This window comes from Octodon degus, unplaced genomic scaffold (assembly GCF_000260255.1).
Source record: "Octodon degus isolate 3935 unplaced genomic scaffold, OctDeg1.0 scaffold00004, whole genome shotgun sequence".
NCBI classification, from domain to species: domain Eukaryota; kingdom Metazoa; phylum Chordata; class Mammalia; order Rodentia; family Octodontidae; genus Octodon; species Octodon degus.
In genome coordinates this window covers 30072292-30092543 of record NW_004524580.1, presented here as the reverse complement: position 1 = coordinate 30092543, position 20252 = coordinate 30072292, and the positions used below count along the sequence as shown (strand labels likewise).

General features: G+C 56.7%; 1 protein-coding gene across 1 annotated transcript in view; it reads left to right on the top strand.

Annotated features, from left to right (window-relative positions):
• The first annotated feature begins 1528 nt into the window (after window positions 1-1528).
• Gnptab (N-acetylglucosamine-1-phosphate transferase alpha and beta subunits) overlaps window positions 1529-20252 on the top strand; it is a 30843-nt gene continuing 12119 nt past the window's right edge. The window contains exons 1-13 of the mRNA XM_004623917.2: window positions 1529-1546; window positions 2516-2601; window positions 4268-4387; window positions 4908-4949; window positions 5328-5533; window positions 8235-8299; window positions 8891-9025; window positions 14999-15160; window positions 15307-15486; window positions 15797-15967; window positions 17656-17779; window positions 18383-18586; window positions 19147-20228. Of these exons, the coding sequence (XP_004623974.1) occupies window positions 1529-1546; window positions 2516-2601; window positions 4268-4387; window positions 4908-4949; window positions 5328-5533; window positions 8235-8299; window positions 8891-9025; window positions 14999-15160; window positions 15307-15486; window positions 15797-15967; window positions 17656-17779; window positions 18383-18586; window positions 19147-20228 (2595 nt within the window). The remainder of the gene's footprint in view (window positions 1547-2515; window positions 2602-4267; window positions 4388-4907; window positions 4950-5327; window positions 5534-8234; window positions 8300-8890; window positions 9026-14998; window positions 15161-15306; window positions 15487-15796; window positions 15968-17655; window positions 17780-18382; window positions 18587-19146; window positions 20229-20252) is intronic.

Sequence of the window (20252 nt, the reverse complement as noted above, 5' to 3'; positions counted from 1 at the left end):
TTAAAACTACTAAGCCAGAAGCTGGTCTGGTGGCCCCGCCTGTAAGCCCAGCAGCAGGAGCAAGGAGTTCTGGCCTGCACTGCATAGTAAGACCCTCTCGGTGCCCACAAAGGGAGCTCAGCACCCACCCCCGTCAGTGCCTAGGTTTGTTGAATGACTGCCCACAGGCACCAGCATTTGCCGTGTTCCTGGATAGCTAGCCCAGTGAGAGCGAACAGAGCAATGCCTCTGTGGGGCGCAGCAGCACGCTTGCTTTGCACTGAAGCACCCGGAGTCCTGGCTCCGTGCTTGGGAGGCTGAAGCGGGAGGCCCTTCCAGCAACTGATCCACATCTCTGTCTGGGGTCAGTGGGGAGCCTAGTGGCGGCCCATGCTGCACTCGGCCATCAGACTGCAGTGGAGAGTGCGTCCATCTCCTCCGTTCCCTGCCCTGTGTGAGAGAGGGGTGCCATCCCGGTGCTGCCCCATGACTGCAGGACGCAGGGCCGCTCATCTCGTTTCTCCGGCAGGAGCAGCTGTCTCATCTCGTGACCCCGAGCTGAGTCTTCCAGGGTGACTGGCAGCCATGTGTGATTCACACAGAACGGGACAGGCAGGAAAAAGTGGGCTGGCAAGAGTTCACAGACAGGTCCCACCCAGGCCTGCAAGAAGTGCCCTGTGCTCGGACTGACACTGGATGGGCAGCTTTATTTTTATTTACTTATTTAGGCTTTTTTGAGACAGACTCTCTTTGCATTTTCAGGCTGGCTTTGGGCTGTCTGTGACTCTCCTGCCTCAGCCTCCAGCGCGCAGGATGACAGGTGCACACCCCACACCTGGCCCAGTCCTCATGCCTAGGGGTACAGAGGGCACAGGCTGAGCGGGGGGTCTCACCCATGATCTAGGAGGCAAAGGGGTGGGCTTGTTGCCATGCCCTGACTTGGGGTGCTGTGAGGGTCCCGGCTGCCCTGTCCCTAGCCAGCCTTGTAGAATGCCCAGAAGGTCAGCTGCATCGGTCAGGGAGAAAATGTCATTGGGCAAGGTGGGGCCCAGGGGGTCCCTAAAGTAAGAGTGTGGGGGAGCCCAGCCTGCTACAAAGGAAGTACCTGGGTTCCACAACTGCTGTTTTTTTTTTTTTTTTTTTAAGTTAAATTTATGTATCTGGTACAGGATCTTACTCTACAGCTCAGAGGCCGGGCCAGCACAGCGTGCTGTGCCAGGTATCGAACCCAGTCCTGGTGCTTGCCAGGCCGGGCTGCCACTTAGACTGCTGAGCTATTTCTGCAGCCCCTGACTGCTATTGCACAAAACTTAGAGGACCAACAGTCAGAGGCTGGGAAGGGTTCTGTGAGGCAGAAATGAAATCCGACACACTCAGCCAGGCGTGCTGGTACAGCCCTACATCCTGGCTCTCAGGGAGGCTAAGGCAAGAGGAGTGGGTGAGCTCAAGACCTGTCTGGGCTGCACAGTAAAAATAGGAGGTGCACTTCTCAGCTGGCAGCGGAAATAGACTGTGTGTGCTGCTGCCCTTGGTGGGTGCAGGAGTGTGGATGGACGAGGCCAGCTGGGTGAGTCCTGACCCGTGACCGCCTGATGCCGCCATGGTAGCAGGGGTGGAAGCTGAGCTGCAGAAGGACTTGCAGCTCTTGCTGTCACAGAGGCGCCACAGGGATCATGAGCCTGGCCCTCTCGTTGCCCCCTGTGCCTGACCCTGCTGGGCACCTGGATGTCCTGGTGGTGGCAGGCGTCTCAGCTGTGCACCTCCAGCATGTCCTCATGGGCGTGACCAGGGGACTCCTGAGCTGCTGCGTAGCACCGAGGTCACTGCCTGACTTCACAGCCGGCTGATGGACCAGGTGTGACCCTTGAGGCCAGGGCTCGGCCCCCATGGGGTCCCCCACCCCCTCCCCAATGTCCCACCCACTGATCCGAGAAGTAGCTGCAAGAAGGGGCAGCCTGCAGAGCTGCTGCGTTGGAGAGAGGTGGCTTCAGCACCTGGGAGGGAGACTGAGGCAGGAGGACCAGCCTGGGCTTCATAGTGAGACCCCCGTCTCAAGAGCAGGGCTGGGGGTTCTGGGGGAGGAAATGACTTGGAGGGGTCAGGGACTGGGGGTGCAGGAGACATTTTTCTCACTGTGCCCAGGGCCCGATCATGAGGGACTGGTAGAGATGGGAGGCTCGAGATGCGGGGGTTCATGTGTGAGTGTCTTGGAGATCTGGGGGGGCCTCTATGACAAAGACTGCCCCAAGGGCACTGGGACCAGCCTTTCTGCTCCTGGCGAGCCACGATGTGCAGCCTCTTACTTATTTATTTGCTCATTTCTGTATTTAGGCTTGGTCTCCTTGTGTGGTCCATTCTGGCCCTGAGCTCAGCTGAGTTGCTCAGGCTGGCCTCTAGTACAGGGACCCTCTTGCCTTAGCTTCTCCAGTTTGGGACAATAGGCCTATGTCGCCACACCCCGCTCCTTTATCAGGTCTTAGATTACAACAGACATTAGTTATACTCCTGACTCTTCTTTCCTCTTCTTCTGTCCTAGGTGGTGCTGGAGTGGAGCCGGGACCAGTACCATGTCCTGTTTGACTCCTACCGGGACAATGTTGCGGGGAAGTCCTTCCAGAGCCGGTGAGCTCTGTGTGGGGGTGTCCGCGCCTACCCTGATAGTGAGGTGGGGTGGTCCTTCCAGGTGGTGCAGGGCCTTCCCTGAGTGAGCAGCCTGCCTATCTGCAGGACCCTACTGGGGACCCCACGTGATGGGAACACCTTGCTGTGGAGAGCTCTAGGCCTGGCGTGCTGTGCGCCCACAGGTGTAGGCCTGCCATGTGGCCCAGCTATGAAGTGCTGGGTCAGAGGTGACCCGGGCAGCTGATGGCCACCAGGCTCACGGCACCGTGGCCTGTGGCAGCCTGGGTCTCCGGGTGCCCCTGGGGCAGCTGCTGGGTCCCTTCCACGTTACGTCTTCAGGGTTTTCCTCCTGCGCAGCCAGGCCTTGGCATGACACTGTCCCTCCATCTTCTTCCCCTGCAGATTGAATGAGGCTCTGCTCCTTTTCTCTTTTCCTGCGCATGCTCACTTACCCATCATTGAAGCAACACAGTGGTGCCTTGGTGCACAAACCCAGGTCGTTCTACAGTTAGGCGCAGGTGGCCTCATTGGTGTTTGTGCAGCCTGGTGTTATTCTTCACCCGACGCAGTTTGCAAGCAAAAACAACATTGTGTCCAGCTTCTCTGCTTGTGCACCAGGTGGCTTATAAACAGGATCTTTTCTTCCAGTCCTAAGATCGCCTGGGAGGCCTGGCCCTGACCTTGGAGCCCCAGCCCTGATCCTTTTTATTTTTATTTTTTTTGTTTTCTTGAGATAGGATTGCTGTGCAGCTCAGGCTGCCCTTGTAGTCCAGGCTGGTCTCACACTCACACTGTCCTCCTGCCTCAGCCTCGCAGTGCTGGGATCACAGGTATATGGTACCATGCCCAGCTCCCCTAACCCTTTTTAATGATTTATACATTTATTTCAGACAAGGTCTTGCTGTGTAGTCCAGGCTGACCTTGAACTGGTGATCCTGACTCAGCCTCCTGGACGCGTAGATGAGTGGCTGCACCGCCATGACCAGCCCTTTTGTATTCTTGGACAGTCTTGCTAAGTCACTAAGTTGCCCAAGCTGGGCCGGATCTTGCAGTCCTCTGCCTCACACCCTGTGTCTCGGATGACCTTGTGTGCCGCCACACCCACCGCCCTGCCCAGCTAGGCACTGCTCTTGGTGAATTTTTGCTTCCTTCAATGTCGTCTTTGTTATTTAAACTGCCCAACCCAAACCTCTCCGCAGTGCTTCCCCCCCCCCCCCCCCGGGGATTGAACTCAGGCCCTTGCGCTTGCCAGGGAAGCATTTATTCCACTGAGCCGTCTCCCCAGCATGTTTATGCAGTTCTTGATGCCGTCTCTCTAACCTTGCCTAGCTCCCCACGCTGATACCCGTGAAGGTCACTAGTGACCTGGCTGCCCTGGGGCACATGGAGGGCGTCTGCTGAAGAGACCTTCATCTAGGCCCAAGCCCAACTGCAGAGCTTGCACCTGGCTTCCTTGTTTGCTGGGCTCAGTTTCTGGTGGGTGTCAGCCACCAGCAGGTGTGACGCTGCTGTGGACGTGACACTACAGAGCCAGTCCCCTTCCTGACCCTTTCTGACCTCTCCCCTTGAGCTGCGTCGCGCTGCACTCCCCGTGCGCCCGAACGGCCACAGACTGTGGACTGTGGATGTTTTCAGAATGCTAAGAGGTTCCTGGTCACTGCCCTAGGCTGTGCCTGCCTGTGCCCATCGACGTGGTGTACACCTGGGTGAACGGCACTGACCTGGAGCTGCTCAGGGAACTGCAGCAGGTCCGCAAGCAGATGGAGGAGGAGCAGAAGGCCATGAGGTGAGGCGGGCTGTGTTTCTTTCATGTTCTTTGAGACAGAGTCTTGCTGTGTAGTTCAGGTCCTCTACCTCACTGTGTAGCCCAGGCTGGCTCAGACTGGAAGAGATCCTCCCGCCTCAGCCTCCCAAGTGCTAGGATGACAGGCATGCACCTCATGCCTGCAGTTTTCATTTTTAAAATGGTGATTTTTCTAGGCGCCAGACTTACTGCTCTCTCCTGCCACCAGCTCCCCAAGAGCCTTTGCAGGGAGTCCTCACCCCTTCTGGGTCAGCATGGGCAGGCACCCCAGGCCAGGGCCTGGGCGCCTCGTTCTGCAGCAGATTCTATGTTGGGGTCCGGGGATGCCCCAGGGTGCAGTGGTGACTTACCCTGGCTCCTTGCCTGTGGCGGAGCACCTACGCTAGGACTGTAGTGGTCACAGTGGCACATGACTGATGTGTGTTAGTTCCAGTGGGGCAGCCAGGATGGTTGGGCTGGCAGTGGGCCCAAGTGTTGACAAACTCTGTTTATCTTTCCGTAGAGAAATCCTGGGCAAGAACATGACAGAACCCACAAAGAGGAGGTAAGGCTTGAGCTCACTTGGAGAGAAGCCGAAGGCTGAGGTGCAGCCCTTGTCGCCTATCCCCAGGCACATGGGGCTCTGTCACTGCCTGCAGCCAGCCCCCCTGCGGAGTTCATTGCTATGTAGTCTGGCTAACCTTGAACTTGTGCTGATCTTCCTGCCTCAGCCTCCAGGGTGTGGGCATTACAGATGTACGTCCCCACACCCAGCTCCTAAACATCTTTGTATGTGAGATAGAATGTCTTTATGCTGAAGCCCTGATTTAGGGAACAGCCTACAGAAAAACATGGCCCAGAGCAGCTTGTGGAAGCAAGGTGTGGTGGCGGGTCCTGGTATGCGGGGACACCCTGCGCTTGCGTCACATGCGTGTCCCCGCAGCGAGAAGCCACTCGAATGCCTGCTCACCCACTGCGTCAAGGTGCCCATGCTGGTCCTGGACCCTGCGCTGCCAGCCAACAGCTCCGTGAAGGACCTGCCAGGCCTGCACCCCTCCTTCCGCATGGCCAGTGACCTCTTCCACGTGGCCAAGCCCAGAAACCCTTCCACCAACGTCTCTGTGGTCGTCTTTGACAGCACGAGGGATGGTAAGCACATCTGTGGATGCTGAAACCACATTGTTGCTGACGTGGGTTGGCAGAATTCTGAATGGATGGAGAGGATCTGTGTTAAATGTCTTGTAAGCTAAAAGCCCCAGCGGGAAGGGGAAGGGCTGGTGCTATGCTGCCTGCGGGTCCCCAGGCCCAGTGAGGGCCCGCGTGACTTCTCTTGGCTTCTCGGGAAGCATGCCCACTCGGGGACCCTCCTCCGCCCCCGTCCTGCACCAGTGATCCCAGGCCACTTCCTGCCCATGGCTCTGCCGCAGGGCTGTCCTGATGCCTGTGCACCTTGCAGTCCGGCCGGTGTGGTCAGCTGTGTGTAGCTGCTGCAATGTGCGGCCTCCGGGCCCATCTGGGCAGCAGTAGAATGTGGGAGCTCGGCAGTGAGTCTTGTGCAGGGCGCCCTGCTGGAGGCAGCTGTGGGCAGAGCCATCTGTGCCCAGGGCCTGCAGGCCCCGCCAGGCAGCTGCGCCTGATGTCCGCCACCAGAAGCACTAGGCCACGGCAGGGCTAAGTTCTGATGGATCTGTGTCCCCAGGACTGGGCACACATCTCTGTGGCAGAGCATTTGCCTGGAGGGCACAGGGCCTGGGCTTGACCTCAACCCTGGGAAGCCCGTGGGAAATGCGCCCTCTGTTCCAGGGTTCGCCAGGGGGATGTGAGTCCCTGCGTGTGGCTGAAGACATCTTGGAGCCTTCACACTTGTCCAGGTTCTGCTGGACCATCAGTGCATTAACACAAGTGTGCCCGTGTGCCCGTGTGTGTGTGTGTGTGTTTTGTAGAACATAAAAGCTGAGCCAGAAGTGGGGAGGGAAGTGACAGAGTGACAGGGGCAGCTTCACAAGCTGGGAAGGAGAGGCGCGAGCAGACAGTGCAAAGGCCCTGGGGGGGGCAGCGAGAGGAGGTGGGGGGCTTTGACCCAGTGCCAGGATCTCAGTTCAGGAGTGGCGTGGTCTGGCTCAGGTTCCAGAGGGGCAGAGTGACAGCCGGGGCAGGAGCAGGTTGAGGCAGCCATGCCCGTGTGGGAGGTGATTGCCGGGCTCTGGACGTGCACAGGGTTTCCTGTTATGTCTGTCGGGGACGTCACTGCCCTTGGTCTAAAGGCAGGAAAGTGGATGGAAATGCAGTTGTGGGCAGGGCACACTGCCAGCTGTGGCCCCCAACTCTAGAGCACCGCTGTGCCCAGTGCTCGGTTCCTGCACGAGTGTGAGCTCTTGCTGGACGTTTCCGAAGCCAAGCTGATGCACCTCCCTTTGTGTGCAGATTCTGTCTTGCTGGAGTGGACTCATTGCTCTGCATGGTCAGGTGCTTGGGAACCTTTGGCCTGTTCCCAAGTGACCCGAGCGTCACGGCTTTGTGATCAGTAGCCTGGGGCAGGGCCGCTGGTTACAGCGCACCCACTCAGGCATCCAGCTGCATCCTGTGGGCAACTGGTGTGTGCCGTTAGGACTGTGCACACAGGTAGGGCAAGAGGGTTCTGTCCACCATGTGGGGCCCAGTGTCCACGAGAGTCTGATGTATTGTGGAATGAACCTGCACTCCAGACACCTGGTGCACCTTCTAAAAGCATTTCACAGCCACTTCTCCAGCGTGCACGTACATGCCTGAGAGTGTGTGTGCGTGTGCGTGGGATCATGCGTGTGTGTATGTCTTTGGCCACTGCTACCGCTGCCAGGGCCTCAGACCCACAAGCTTGTACGTGCAGCAGTCACTGCTACAGCCCTGTCCTGCTGGTGCTTTTCCCAAGTGTCCTGGAGCCCTTCCCCAGGGTGGCATCTACCTCCCCACACTTTGCAAAACCTATAGAGAGGGGCTGGTGCGATGGCTCAGTGGTCTAGAGCACCTACTTAGAACAAGCTTAGCAAATCACAGGGACCACGGTTCAATCCCCCAGCACAACATGCCAGCCAGCCCCGCCCCCTGGTGGGCTGAGCTGGCCCCCCCCACACACACACATAAATAAATAAAATTAAAAAAAAAAGAACAAACCTATAGAGAACCCTTCCTGGTCCTCATCTTGGTCCAGGAAGTTTATATTTGTAATCCCATGGATAAGTTGTTGGAATCCTGTCAAGTTAATTCCAGTCTACCAGTGCACGCCTGGTGAGAATAGAGACACCAAAGCATGTTTAGAGTTGTGGGGAGCCAAGGGATCCTAAGTCCAGCCGTGGTGATGGCTACCTAGAACAAAGGCCTTGGCCCAGGGCCCAACCTGGGTTTTATTTAGTTATGAACAAAGGAGGAGTGGCTTGAAGATGCTGTACTGAGAATGGCAGGAAGTAGGTGAGTGCTGTGAGCTGGGCTAGTAGGATTGTTGTGGGTTTTTTGACGGAACCAGGGATTGAACTCAGGCCCTTGCGTTTGCCAGGCAAGTGCTTATTCTACTGAGCCATCTCGACCCAGCAGGATTGTTGTGGTAGGCGTGTGCCTCATCTCTGCTGCCTGCATGGGTGTCTTGTAAGATGCAGCTGTTGCATTTTTTTTTTTATTGGTGATGATCACATGCATTGTGGGGAGCTGGTACCCACGTGTGACGCCCAGATGCTTCAGGGACGGGGCTGCGGGTTCCCTGTCCTGGTGCGCTCTGCACTGTGCTTCGAGGTCCAGTGGGTTCCCTCCATTCCTGCCAGCTGCTCTTCCTAGGACCAGGGCTGTGCTTCTGGTGTCACGGCTGTGCTCTGTCTTGCAGTGGAGGATGCCCACGCTGGACTACTTAAAGGAAGCAACAGGCAGACGGCGTGGAGGGGCTACCTGGTACGTCTCGCTGTGGCTTTGTTCTAGGCTGGAATGTGAGGTCAGAGAGACAAAAGTGGATGTTTAGGGCTGCTGAAAACATGCTGGCATAGCGGGTGCGTTGCCGTGAATGGCCCACCCCTCCCGTGTTCTCCGGGCACACTCTTCCTCTGTTCTCCCCACCTCCTGCAGCAGCTCTGGGGGGCCTCTTTTGGTAATGTTTGTAATTGTGCTGTCCTGGCTCCCTTGATGCCCTGGACTGATTTAAAACATGTCCTTTTAACTGGGGGGAGCCGGCAGTCACACTGCACCAGGCGCAGGAGTAAGGCGGATGAAGACATTCACGATTGGACTTTAAAAAGTGCTGCACACAAGTGTGGACCACTGTGTCTGAGGCCGGCCATGTCTCCATCCTCAGTCCTCCATCCTCCGCCCTCCGTCCTCTGTTGTGTCTTCCATCCTCTGTCCTCCATCCTCTGCTCTCAGTCCTCCGCCCTCTGCCCTCCACCCTCCATCCTCCATCCTTTGTCCTCCGCTCTCCATCCTCTGTCCCTGGCTCCCACGGTGGCGGGCCACAGAAGGTGAGCTGGACTTCCAACTCTCTCCCTCTAGACCACCGACAGAGAGGTTCCCGGGCTGGTACTGATGCAGGACCTGGCCTTCTTGAGCGGCTTCCCGCCGACCTTCAAGGAGACGAGCCAGCTGAGGACCAAGCTGCCTGAGAGCTTGGCCACCAAGATCCGCCTGGTGAGAGCAAGGGTCCTGCCCGGGCCTGGCCCCAGCTGCCCCAGCCCCTTCACCCGCATTGGCGTTGGGGCAGGAGAATGGTGTTCCCCACCACAGAGATCTTCCCTTATGCCTGTCTTTGTGCTGCTTTGGTTTGTTTCATTGGCAGCACTGGGGACCCAGTCCGCCTGGGGCTTCAAGTGCACCGTCACCAAGCAATAGCCCCAGCCCTTTTTTTTTTTTTTAAATTTTTTATTTATGTGTGTGTGTGTGTGTGTGTGGCCAGCTCAGCCCACCAGGGGGCGGGGCTGGCTGGCATGTGGTGCTGGGGGATTGAACCGCGGTCCCTGTGCTCTGCTAAGCTTGTTCTAAGTAGGTGCTTTAGACCACTGAGCCATCTCACCAGCCCCCCCAGCCCTTTTTGTTTTTTATATTGACATGGGTCTTTTTTTTTTTTTTTTTTTTTTGCGGTACTGAGGATTGTTGGACTTGGGGTTTCACACTTGCTGGGCAGGCACTTTTGCTGCTGAGCTATGTCCCCAGCCCCACGCGAGGTCTTGCCGAGTTGCCCAGCCTGGGCTTAGAGCTCTTCCGGGCTCAGCCTCCTGATTGGCTGGGAGCGCAGGCAGGCACTTCCACTGTGGCCGCTCTCTGCCTGTAGGTAAGATGCTAGGGTGCTTACCCGGTTGGCTGGTTGCCTGATGGCAGCCAGGCCTCGGGTTTAGTACGGGAACCTCTAGTGTGCATCCGGTGAGGGGGCCGTGTTGGCCCCGTGTCAGGTAGCCCTGCAGAGGGGACAGGAGGCCTGGGAGGAGGAGGGGCTGAGGGTGCAGGGAGGGTGCGGCGCAGGGAGCACACCTGGCCTTTACAAAAGCTTCTGCTCATGGATGGATGGTGCTTCCGACCTTGCTGACGCCTGAAGTCTCAGCAGTCGGGGCTGAGGCAGGAGGATCACTGAGTTGGAGGCCAGCCTGAAAACCATAGTGAAACTCTGTTGCAAGGAAACAAAAAAGCTTTCCAGGGGTCTCCTGTTGCTGCCCCTGCCATCATGTTCTGTGGAAGCAGTACTCGGTCTAGGTGTCCTGGCTGAACTGCAGCTCTGTGGGTGGAGAACAGCGAGCGAGTGGGCGAGCGCACGCCCACCCCAGCCCCCAACCCCGCCTCAGGGTCCCGGCCCTTCTCTCCCCCTGTTGTCAGGCAGAACATCTGGGGTAGAACTGGAAGGTGGGGCACTGGGGCCCTTTGGTTCAGCCTGAACCAAGATTTCAGTAGCCCCACACAGCTTCCAACCTCCTTTCCACCTGTGTGTTGTTTTCAGTGGCGCCATCTTAGCTTGGCATGGTGGTGACATGGGAAGTAATGACTCCCAGCCTGCTAGATGTCACCTGCGCGTTCCCTAGAATTGAATGAATTCTATGGAACAGTGAAGTGAAGAGTAGGAAAATGATAGTGAGGCAGCAGGGGCCCGAAAGTGGCTCCTTGTGGCCCACACTTCTCAGTGGAGTTCTGTAGAGCAGAACCCTAAGGTGGGTACAAGGTGGGGCGAAATTGCATCGGCCAATAGGATTACAGGAGAGCCGCTGAGGTCATGCTGACCAGCTTGGAAGCAGGTCACACAGGTGGTGAGCGTGGAGGGAGCAAGGAACTGCCCCGGAAGGGATGGGTCGGGAGTCCCAGCCACGCACCTGCTGACTGCTCTTTACCTAGACGGTATTGGACTGGGAGATACCAGTGACAGTACAAGCTCAGGTTTTTGCTTACTCCCGGGAAGGCTGTAGCCCCGGCTTTACACCTGCATCCTGAGCCCAGGCTTTCCCCCCATTGTGATGCGCTCTCATCCTCTGCACTGACTCCCCGAGGGCCAGCCCTGCCTGCCTGCCTGCCTGCCTGCCTGCCCAGAGTACCTCGCCAACTTAGCTGTCTACTGTAGTGGCACCCACCTGTGATCCCAGCGCTGGGAGGCTGAGGCGTTGGAGGCCAGCCTGGGGAACATAGCGAGATGCAGGAGTAGGAAGATGTGCTGAGTTGTTCTGCAGTGCAGTGCTAGTGTGAGTGACACCTAGGGTTTTCTTTTCTCTTGGTTTTCTCCTGTCTTAGTTTCTTTCCTTGTTTCTGAGACACATACCCGGCTCAGTATGAATAGCCTTCCTTGGGCCACAGTGCTCCCTGGCTGCCGGCATTGCCTGTCTTGAGTCCTGTGTGCGCCGCCTTGTTTGGGGGCAGCAGCTGGGGTCCCAGCCGCTTTGTGCAGGTGGGAGCCCCCACGACCTCCAGTGGGAGGCCGGAGTGTCACCTGGGCATCGTCTAGCTGCCCCTGGTGACCGCCGGCCTGGGAGGGAGGAAGAGCAGGATGGATGCCTTTGACCCCACCTCTGCTCAGGTGCATGGCCCACCTGGGGCTTATCTAAGGGAGCTGCCTGTCCCTACTCTAGGGTGCAGCTATGACTAGGGCTGCCTGAGTGTATAAAAGCAGTTTTGTGGGTGATCACTTCCAGGTAAGATTTTTTTTTTTTTTAGGCAGGATCTTACTATGTAGTCTAAGCTGGCTGGCCTTGAACTCACTGCCATTCTCCTGCCTCAGCCTCACGAGAGCTGGGATGACAGGCATGCCTAGTTAAGTTTGTTTGTTGGTTTGTTTTTGCAGTAGTGGGGATTGAACTCAGGATCTTGTGCTTGCCAACCAAGCACTTATTCTACTGAGCTATCTCCCCAGCCCTTTCATTAAGCTTTTTTTAAGCAAAGGCATTGTGAGAACCCTGATGGCCACCTAGGAGTGGCTTAGGCAAAAAGTGCATGGGTTTTTGGGAAACCGAGGCAACAGCTCCAAGGGGCCAGAGCATGCACAGGGCTCCTGTGGGGGGCCAGGCGGAAGCCAGGCTGGGAAAGATCCCCAAAGATGCCCAGAGCATGGGAACAGGCAGGAGGAGGACATAGTCCTGCCTGTTCTCAGGACGGGAGGGGGAGCGGTGGAAGAGGGAGGTGGGGCAGCCTGTGGAACCAGCTGGGCCAGGGCTGCTGGGGTCCTGCTCTGTTAGGGGTGCAGGGACACTGGGGATCCTGAGCGCTCTAGAGATGGGAGACGGCCACGCCACTGTGGGGTAGAGAGTGGAGGACAGCAGACAGGGTTGGTGTCAGTGCAGCGGCGTAGTCGCTAGGCCTGGCGTGATGCCAGCTACCACGACAGGGACTGCCAAGACACAGCCACCAGTGTGTGTCCCGGAAACAAGGAAAGACATTAAGACAGGAGAAAACCAAGAGAAAAGAAAACCCTAGGTGTCACTCACACTAGCACTGCACTGCAGAACAACTCAGCACATCTCCTATGCCTGTTTTGTTTTTTACTTTTTTTTTTTTTTTTTTTTTTGGTGGAACCGGGGATTGAACTCAGGCCCTTGCGCTTGCCAGGCAAGTGCTTATTCCACTGAGCCATCTCCCCAGCCCCCTCTGTTTTGTTTTTTGAGACAGCATTTCGTTATGTTCCCCAGGCTGGCCTCCACCGCCTCAGCCTCCCAGCGCTGGGATCTCAGGTGTGTGCCACTACAGTAGACAGCTAAGTTGCCGAGACAGCTCAGCGTAGGAGCTGCCTGACCTTGCCGGTGTCCAGTGATGATGAGGCAGGGCTGCAGGGTCACTTCTGTGCCTCTGGGCTGCTCACAGGGGACATCCTGGCCCCTGGGGTCACAGGAGGAGACCCGCCCCTGTGACCTTGCTGGAGGCGGGAGCCCTATGGGGTCACTGAGTGGGGCTAGGAAATGTGGTGCTGACTGCGCCCCGCGCTGTCCTTGGCCAGCCCTGCTGCCTTGGCGTGGCTTCGTTTTGCTGCTTGTTTACACCAGAGTCCCAGGGTGGAGCCCAGCTGGGCTTGGGACCCTCTGCCTCAGCCACTAGCATGCTAGGATTGCAGGCACGTGCAAACACAGCTGGCATCTAGGCAGGTAGGGTGGGGCAGGCATTGTGTGCTGCCCCCTTAGCACCGGTCAGGGCCACGCCAGGGCACAGAAGTGCAGCGCACACCAAGATCCAGGTCACCCTAGATTTTGGAGTATTCTAAGTGTAACTCTGCCAGTGTGGAGAGTTCCACACTTAACCTCACAAGAAATTTCAGTGTTTTAAAACCTTCACTGGGCTGGGAATAAAGGTCAGTGGCATGAGTGCCTGCCTGGCACCTATAAGGTCCTGAGTTCGATCCTCTGTACAAAAAAAAAAGTGTTCACTATATGTGTAAGAAATATAAGTTAAATTAATATCCTGAACTGTTTTCCTGTAGATATAGAATATCCCAGAATGCAAAAAAAAAAAAAAAAAAAAGATAAGTACCTCCAGTTTCCAGTAATTCAGAGATTTTGTTTTTTTGAGTTGTTTATTTATTTAGTCAGAGTTTTGCTATGTAGCCCAGGCTGGCCTCAACTCTCTGAGATTCTGTTAAATAGGGGAATGAAACTCCCAACCTGAACGATACCTGGGCTGAGTTCATGTTCTCTAAAACTGAAGAATGAGTTTTAGGAACAGCGGAGGTTAGGAGCAGAATATGTTTATGGGGGGAAAGAAAGCTATCCAAGAGGACGGAAGGGGGACCCGAGCGAGTTGCCCCTGAATCTGTCTTCTCTAGGGATTTTTATAAAGCAAAACCATGAGGTGAGGTGGGTCTAAGGTAGAGAACACGGGAACTCAGTAGGTGGGCATGAGGTGGGACAAAACTGTGGTCAGCCCCTAAGATTATAAGCACCATTGCTTAGTAAAATTGATTAAACCAGGACCAAATGGGGAACTGAGTCACGGAGCAAGGGGACATGAATACAGAACTGGGGCTTTTCCTGTCGGGGACTGGCTCAGTGGCTGCCTGGCTTCCAGGTGATCGCTGCCTGTTTAGAATGTTAACCTGGCGTCCACGTGGAGGTATGTGGCTGCATCTGTTTGCTCTTTGGTCTTGAGGCCCGACCCACAGCAGGCGTCTGTCTCTCCCGAAGTTGCAAAATCACCTTGGCTTCCACACTGTCTCCTTGCGGGCTGCCTGAGATATTTCTCCTTGTCAGACTGCCTGAGATATTTCTATCTAATTCGGCTGCCTGCAACACTCCTGCCTTTGGGCTGGTGAGATGGCTCAGTGGTCTAAAGCACCTACTTAGAACAAGCTTAGCCAAAGCACGGGGACAGCAGTTCAATCCCCCAGCACCACATGCCAGCCAGCCCCCAGCCTCGCCCCCTGGTGGGCTGAGCTGGCCACACACACAAATAAATACATTAAAAAAAAAAAAAAAAGAAAACCACTCTTGCCTCAGCCTCCAGAGTGCCAGGGTTACAGGTATGTGCCACCTCGTGGGGCTTTCGGAGTACACAAAGGTTTCCATTCTTCTTGCTGAAACCTCATCCTTCTCTTAGATCGGATGATGCAGCCACTCAGGCTGGGCCTTGTGGCTCTGTTCTGTACCCTCCCTGTGTGCCTGCTGTGGGTCAGGCCCTGGCCCTGCCTGTGGCCCCGATGATGGCAGCAGGACACTCCCCCACATGCTGGACTGGCGGTCTGGTCACACTGGCAGTCTGAGGGGTGGCGTGGAAGTTTGGTCTTTGAGAAGGTGGATGAGAAACGAAGTAATGGTCACACATAGTAGGGTGCTGTGCATGGCTCAGAGTCCAGCCGCACAGGGCCAGCTCGCATGGCTGCGCTGCCCCCTCCTGGCGACTCTGGCCTAAGGGTGGTTTTGGGGTGACCCTCAGGCAGCCCTCCCCATCCTCAAGTGCTGGTGCCGAGTGGGTCTGCCACAGGCTGTCCCGAGGTGTAAGCAGATAGGTCAAATCCTAGAACAGAAGTCCCTCGCTGGTAGCCTGCACACATGTTCTGTCTGAGTGCAAGACAGTTCCAGGCGATGCGTTCTTGGTGTATTGGCACATGTCTATTAGTCGCACCCTGGGAGGCTGAGGCAGGAGAGTGAGGTGGAGCTGTGGGGCTGCTCCTCCCAAGGGCTGGTCTTGGCTGTGACGCTTCTGCCTTGACAGTTGCAGCTGTACTCCGAGGCCAGTGTGGCACTCCTGCGACTGAACAACCCCAAGGGCTTCCAGGAGCTGAATAAGCAGACAAAAAAGAACATGACCATCGACGGCAAGGAGCTGACACTCAGCCCTGCGTACCTGCTATGGGACCTTGGCGCCATCAGTCAGGTGTGGTGCACTGCAGGCAGCTGCTGCTCACTTGGGTCACAGATGCGGGGGCTGGAAATCTGCTTTGGTCTCCTGGTTAGCCGGAGCCCCCAGGGCACAGGGCAGGAGGATGGGGTGTGGTCTAAGGCACCACCACTGTGGCTCAGTCCAAGCAGGATGAAGATGTCTCCGCCAGCCGCTTCGAGGACAATGAGGAGCTGAGGTACTCGCTGCGCTCCGTGGAGAAGCACGCGCCCTGGGTCCGCAACGTCTTCATCGTCACCAATGGGCAGATTCCGTCCTGGCTGAACCTGGACAACCCTCGTGTGACAATCGTCACACACCAGGTGCACCACCTTCCACTTTGGCTTCTGCTCCTCGGATTGGGGCCAGGTCTTAGAGTTCTGTTCTTCCAACCCTGCTTTCCTCCATGTGCACATGGTGTGAAGCTCTTTGTCTTCTCCAGCCTCTCCCCTGCCACACTCACAGGAAGTCTTCCTTGAACAGGATAACAGGAAGTCTTCCGTCCCCTACCAGCTCACAGGAAGTCTTCCCTCCCCTACCAGTGCTCACAGGAAGTCCTCCCTCTCCTGGAATGCTCACAGGAAGTCTTCCCTGCCCGGGATAACAAGAAATCTTCCCTGCCCATGCTCACAGGAAGTCTTCCGGAACCTGAGCCACCTGCCTACCTTCAGCTCCCCGGCCATTGAGAGTCACATCCATCGCATCGAGGGGCTGTCACAAAAGTTCATCTACCTGAACGATGACGTCATGTTTGGCAAGGACGTGTGGCCGGATGACTTCTACAGCCACTCCAAGGGGCAGAAGGTGAGCAAGCACCTAGGGCTGGGGTCAGGTGTGGGCAGGAGGCGTGCAGAACTTCAGGCCCAAGGTCAGAGGTAAGGGTGTAGAGCAGGTGTGGTGGTGTACACCCGTGAGCCCAGCACTGGGAGGCTGAGGCAGCTCCAGGCCAGCGTGGGCCACACAGTGAGTTCAAGGCCGGCTTGGGCTGAGATCAAGGTCCTGTATCCAAAGCGAAACATAAGTACAGCATTAAAAGCTAGTACAGGCAATGTGATTCATTCTCAGCTCCCCAGAGCTACTCCCCAACTCCAATTCTCTACCGCGGAGTTAGTCTAAACCAGAAGTGAGCTTCACTGTCAGCAGAGGACAGCCAGCGCACGGGAGGAAGGGGGTCCTCGTGTTCTGAGTTCCTTACACGCTCCAGCATCAGTTCTGTCCAAGAGCGGCTGGCTCGCACCGTTTGACTCCTGCGAGCCGGCACACTGATGGCGTGCTTCCTCTACTCCGCAGGACACTTCCATGTAACGCAAGCTTAAGTGTCCCTCGGGTCTCTACAGGAGACACCCAGATGTGTAGATGACAGCAGAAGCAGCGACAGGACAGGAAGTGGGGCGACAGGTCTTTCTCTCACAGGAAGGGGAGGGAGAAGACCATCAGGAGCTATTTGGAGAATCTTTACTCTCACAGAGTAGAAGACGCAGAAGAAATGGACAGGTTTCTAGAAAGGTACAAGATACCAAGACTGAATCAAGAAGATACACGAACTCTCAGCCAATGAGATATGAAATGTAATAGGAAGGGGATGGAGAGACAGGACAGAAGGTGGGAGTGAAGGCTCCAGGGGTGTTATGTGCCAGTCCTGGTCCTCCGCCTTGCACTGCCATGGTGGACAGTAACTAGGGAAAGCCACGTGGTGTTGTCGTTTGTGTCATTGTTCAGAGTGTCCTGGTGGTGCTGGCAGCCCCAGCATGATGCTCCCGGGCTCTGCCTCTGGGTCGCAGGCAGATGGCGCTGGCTCAGGCCCTGGAGCACTGACGCAAGGACTTGGTGACCTGCGAGACACTCACCTTGAGCTGAAAGTCCCCAGGCCATGGGGCTAAGCCACTGAGCAGAGGCTCGGCAGCAGGCACGCAGCCACCTGCCCACTGCTTTGCTCTGCGCCTGTCCCACTGATGTGTGTGGGCAGCAGGAAAGCAGGGAGCTCTATGGAGAGAGGCGGCGCTGCTGAGCCTGGGGGCTGCGGAGAACAGACTGGTGTTGGGCTGGGTGGACGGGGACAGCCCGTGGCCAGAGCACGTGGAGCACAGAGGCTCTCCGGTGGAGGGTGTGTGGGAGATGCTTTCATTTTAGAGAGTCCTGACCTGGTCAGTGGTGTGCATCTGCCATCGCAGCCACTCAGGCTGAGGGCCGGTGGCATGCAGAGCAAGTGGGCCCTGGGAGCTTCTTCGGAGCCCCTCCCCTCCTCGACCCGCTCCTCCTCCCATCCTTCTCCTCTTCCTTCCATCTTCTTCCTCCTCATTCTGTTTGGATTTGTATTTTTTGGAGACAGGGTCTTACTGTGTAGGCCAAGCTATAGTCCTCCTGCCTCAGCCTTCTGAGTGCTGCAGTTCCAGGTGTGCGCCACCATGCCTGGCTAACTTTCTTTTCTGAAGGTATTTTAGTTCAAGAGCAGAGAGCATCAGAAGTCCCCGTTTCCCCTTCTTGTTTTGCAGGTTTACCTGACATGGCCTGTGCCGAACTGTGCCGAGGGCTGCCCAGGCTCATGGATTAAGGATGGCTACTGTGACAAGGCCTGCAACAACTCGGCCTGTGATTGGGACGGTGGCGACTGTGCAGGTAGGGCAGTGCTAAGAGGGGCTCATGCGTGCTCTCTTTGTCTCTCTTTCATTGCTGAGAGGCTTTCTCATGCTGAGCCTACCTGGAAAATACTTCTTGCCACTTAAATAAAACAATCTAGCTGGGTTGGAGACATGCTGGAAATCCCAGCACTCGGGCAGCGCAGGCAGGAGGATCAAAAATTAGGCCCAGCCTGGAGAACGTGGAGACTTAGTGAGAACCTGTCTTTAAGCGGGAGGGGGCTGTGAAGGCCACAGGTCCAACTCCCAGTGACACACACACACACACTCACACACACACACACTCACATGGCAGTGTCCATGTTCAGTCGGGTATTTCTGTGTTTGTTTCAGCGGCAGTCTTTGGAGTTGTGTCTCCCTGTCAAGGGCTTCTCTCTGTAACCGCTCACACTCACACACTCGTGCTTGCACTACAGATCTGAGTCCGTGGTGCTGTGGTAGTGTAAGATCCAGGAACTCTTCCCAAAAATGCGCTGGGCGCTTTCTGCCTGCAGCTCACACGTCAGCCTCACACACCTGGTAAGAAGTGAGGCCCTGTCTGCTGTTACCCTGGTGTGCCCACTGCGACACTTCATCCCCACAGGGAGCAGCGGAGGCAGCCGCTACGTGGCCGGCGGTGGCGGTGTGGGCAGCGTGGGCGGCGGGCAGCCCTGGCAGTTCGGGGGCGGCCTCAGCAGCGTCTCCTACTGCAACCAGGGCTGTGCGAACTCCTGGCTCGCCGACAAGTTCTGTGACCAGGCCTGCAACGTCCTGGCCTGTGGGTTCGACGCCGGCGACTGTGGCCAAGGTACGGTGCCCACCGCAAGATAGAGGGCAGGGCAAGCTCTGCAAGCTGAGGGCTTTGGGGTGGACATTGAGCCCTAGAGTGATAATCCCTGGCCCTCCTCCTGCCTAAATTAAGCCTAGCACAGCATCCCAGCTCCCTGGGAACAGTCACTTCAGATGTGTCTGAGTGCTCTAGCTGGGCAGCCTGTGGACTAAGCAGGTCTGTGCTTGTAGCGTGTGCGTGGTAAAGGGCTCCTCGGGGAACAGTGAGGGCTCGTGGTTCTTCGGGGCTGTGTGAAGTCTGCCTGCTGAAAGCATGGTGGCCGAGGGGCTGGACAGGAAGTTTCTCGCAAGGAGACAAGATGGGTGTTGGCCCTCGGGCTTGGCACGTGTGGCTCAGCTGGCCTCTTCACGATGCCGGTTGCTCAGACGGCAAAGTTGGCGCTGCGCCTGTAAGGGCTGTGTCCAAAGTTCTGGTTATTGTAAAGTCCTTCTTGTGAAAACTCACCTAGACAATGAAAGAAGAGGTAGTAAAAATGCTGTTTTTACCAAAAAGCCCTGTTTGTGTGTTTTTCCCTCCAGATCATTTTCACGAGTTGTACAAAGTAACCCTTCTCCCAAACCAGACGCACTATGTTCTTCCGAAGGGCGAGCGGCTGCCCTACTTCAGCTTTGCAGAGATCGCCAAGAGAGGCGTGGAGGGGTCCTACAGCGACAACCCTGTGATCCGACACGCGTCGGTTGCCAACAAGTGGAAGACCGTGCACCTGCTGCTGCACGGCGGCATGAACGCCACCACCCTCTACCTGAACCTCACGCTGCAGGACGCTGCCGACCAGGAGTTCAGGCTGCAGATAGCCGTTGAGGTGGACACAAGGGAGGGCCCCATGCTGAACGCCACCACCCATAGGCCCCGCACACTTGCAGGCAGCCCCACAACGCCACTGCCTGAGGCTGAGGTCCTCTTTGAGGACATTCCTGAGGAAAAGCGTTTCCCAAAAGCCCACAGGCACGGAGGTGGTCGCACAGGGAGGCTCTTGGAGGAGCTGCGAGTCCCCTGGGTGAATGTCTCTCTGCTCCCCAGAGAGGCGCAGGCCAGGCTCAGGGTCTTAGACAGGCAGCTGGTGCAGGGTGACATCACAGAGAAAGGCTACAACTTGTCCAAGTCAGCCTTGCTGAGACCCTTTCTCACAAGCTTCCCAGACGCTGCGGTCAGTCCAGCCCCACTCACAGTTGAGACCAAGGACGGTGTGCAGGCCCCAGGAAAGCTGGATCGCAGAACCCCCAACAGTGTCAAAGGCACGCAGAAATCCCAGCCGCCACCTTCCCCGGCAGGGATGGAGAAAAGGAACAGCAGCAACTCAGCCCCAGCCCTAGTCTTGGAGACCAGAGCCAGGTTTCAGTTGGAAACTGAGGGCCCAGTGCCAGGTACCAGCGAGGTTGGGCTCAGAGGCCAGCTCTCGCTCCCAGTTCCTCCACCTGCAATGCCTGCGACAGAGGAGAGACTTGTGGTGGAAAAGGAGGGAAAGCAGGCAGAGGCCATCGCTGCAGACCCTGCAGATGCTGCCAGAGCCATGCTGCCCCGGAGGAAGCTGCAGCAGGCCAGCCCTTACAGTGGGTTTCTGCCGTGGGAGAAGACAAAGTACTTCCAGGATCTCCTGGAGGTATGCCAGCTCCTAGAATCTGTG